The sequence below is a fragment of the Parus major genome, chromosome 9 (assembly GCF_001522545.3).
Source record: "Parus major isolate Abel chromosome 9, Parus_major1.1, whole genome shotgun sequence".
NCBI classification, from domain to species: domain Eukaryota; kingdom Metazoa; phylum Chordata; class Aves; order Passeriformes; family Paridae; genus Parus; species Parus major.
In genome coordinates, this window is record NC_031778.1 from 24,119,069 (window position 1) to 24,121,220 (window position 2,152).

At 60.3% G+C, this 2,152-nt stretch overlaps 1 protein-coding gene across 1 annotated transcript in view; it reads right to left on the reverse strand.

The window, feature by feature from the left end:
- The window catches only part of KCNAB1 (potassium voltage-gated channel subfamily A member regulatory beta subunit 1), a 57,303-nt gene extending 56,193 nt beyond the window's left edge, over positions 1-1,110 (reverse strand). The window contains exon 1 of the mRNA XM_015638212.3: positions 637-1,110. Coding sequence (XP_015493698.1) covers positions 637-908 — 272 coding nt within the window. The 5' untranslated portion in view covers positions 909-1,110. The remainder of the gene's footprint in view (positions 1-636) is intronic.
- Between the last annotated feature and the right edge of the window lie 1,042 nt (positions 1,111-2,152).

Consider the following 2,152-nt stretch of genomic DNA (forward strand, 5'->3'; position numbering starts at 1 on the left):
AGGAGGGGTGAAGGAAAGCTCAAGAGAGGAGAAGAAAAGCCCAGGAGGGGTGGAGGAGCGCTCCTGTCCCTCCCAGCCGGTCCCAGCGCTGCCCGGAGGCGCTCCCGGGTCCGGGACACATCAGCTCCTGCCGGGGCTCCGATTTCACTGAGGGTCTGACCCCGCACGGGAGATTAGAGACTCGCACGTCTAATTTCCACTAATACCAAGATCCCCTTATATTTTTTTAAAGGAGCAAGATCAGATTCTGGAGGCTGCGACATTTAAGACCGACGGGACGAGAGATGCAGCGAGTGCCGGTTTCCCTGCCGGGGCTGTTCCCGGCCAGGGAGGGGACACGGGGACCCTCCTGCCACCCCCACTGTCCCTGCTCGACAGCAGCCACTTTTCATCTCTATTCGAACAAAACCACAGCGGCTCGGCAAAGGAGAAACTAAGCTCAGCAAGCACAGCTTGGCTGAGGAAGTTACGAGAATCGAGAGAAGTTTGCAGGATATTCAGCTCTGTAGAGCACGAGTAGCCACAAAAATCAGACTTCCAAAGCCAAAGAGCTTTCTGTTCTTATTCCTACGGCTACGATGGTTATCGCTGCCGCTGCTGCTGAGGTTGGTGTCCCGGGAGGAGCAGGGCACGTACCTGTGGGGCATGCCGGTGGTGTAGGCGATGGTGAACTCGTGGGACAGCTCGCACAGCCGCAGGTACCAGTTCATCTCCAGCTCCCGCAGCAGCGCCAGGCGCCGGGCTCGCTGCTGGGGCTGCCCCGGCCGAGCCCGGCCCTCCTTGCTGCTCTCGGCCGAGCTCTTCAGGGCTCTGTCCCTGCTGCCCAGGGACAGCACCGACTGCTTCCTCAGCTTCAGGGACTCATCGGAGCTCTTCCCCCCCACGGTCCCGGTGCGTGCCGCCAGCATTTCTCCTCCTGCCTCGGTGTCCTCAAATCATGGGAGCGATTTCAGAGCTCTCCTTCTCCCTCTGTAACCCCACGGCGGCCGCAGAGCTGTAATTAGAGACGTGGCTGCGGGGCTTAACCAGAAAGAAGAGCTGCGACCTTCTCATGGAAACATCTGTAGCGGCTCCGGGGCCCCTGCACGGACCGGGGCTTTCTCTGGAGCCTTCTGGAAAAGCCGTAAACATCGGAGGTGAAGTCACACGTGTCACCTTGAGGGCGAACCCTCGCCCACGTGGGCTGGCCCGGGCAAATTGCAGCCCGGAGCATCCCCGTGCCCATCGCTTCCCTCCTCCTCCTCCTCCTCCTCCTCCTCCTCCTGCAGCTCCTCGGGTGGCCCCATCCGGCAGGAATTCCATCCTCCGAGGGATCTGCAGGAATTTGGGGATTTGGTCACCCTTAGGATGAGAGCGAAGTTCCGAGGGCTCCCGGTGTTTGGAAGATGTACGGAAGGGCAGAGAGCGGAATGGCATTAATTCCCCTCTCCGCTCGGAAATGTAAAAGCTGATACAGAGATTACAGCTCTAATCACAGCAGCCACTTTGGGAGCACGGGCACAGCCGTGTGCCGGGAGAGCCGCCGCACAAAACCCCGCAAAGACGGTGCGATTTGAAAGCCATTGCCCCAAAAGCACCGTAATGACCCCAAAGCAGAGCCGGCACCGGCCGTGCCCCGCGGGCTGGCCCGGGGGTCGCGGCTGGATGGAAGGAGCCCCGGAATGGGGGTGAAGGGGGTGAAGGGGGCTCTGGTGCACTGTCCCACCCCCGGCAGCTCCGGCACCAGCTCGGGGTGCTTCTCCCACCCGAGCCTTGTAGATCCCGAGGCTGGAGGCTCCCCCAGCCCCTTCCCAACATCCATCCCAAGGCTCCCAGGCTCCAGGCTGGGCTCGCTGGCCCTGCCTTGCCCCCCAGAGCCCCCCAGGAGGGTTTGGATCCCCCCTTCCCTCTGAGCCAGGTGGGAACAGCCGGGAGCATCCCCGGGAGCCCCCGAGCCAGAGCTGGCTCACCGTGCTTCCACAGGGCTCCCAGGACAAAACAAACCCTTTTTGGCTGCTTTTCCAAAATGCAGTTCCATCACCTTTGGAATTAGTCCTACAAAATTTGTCTCCAACAAGAACTGCTGCTGTCCAACCTATTGAGGAGACAGGACACTAAAATATTCACTGGAAGCTTTGCAAAACTCTGGAAAAAAGACTCAAACGTTGAGCTG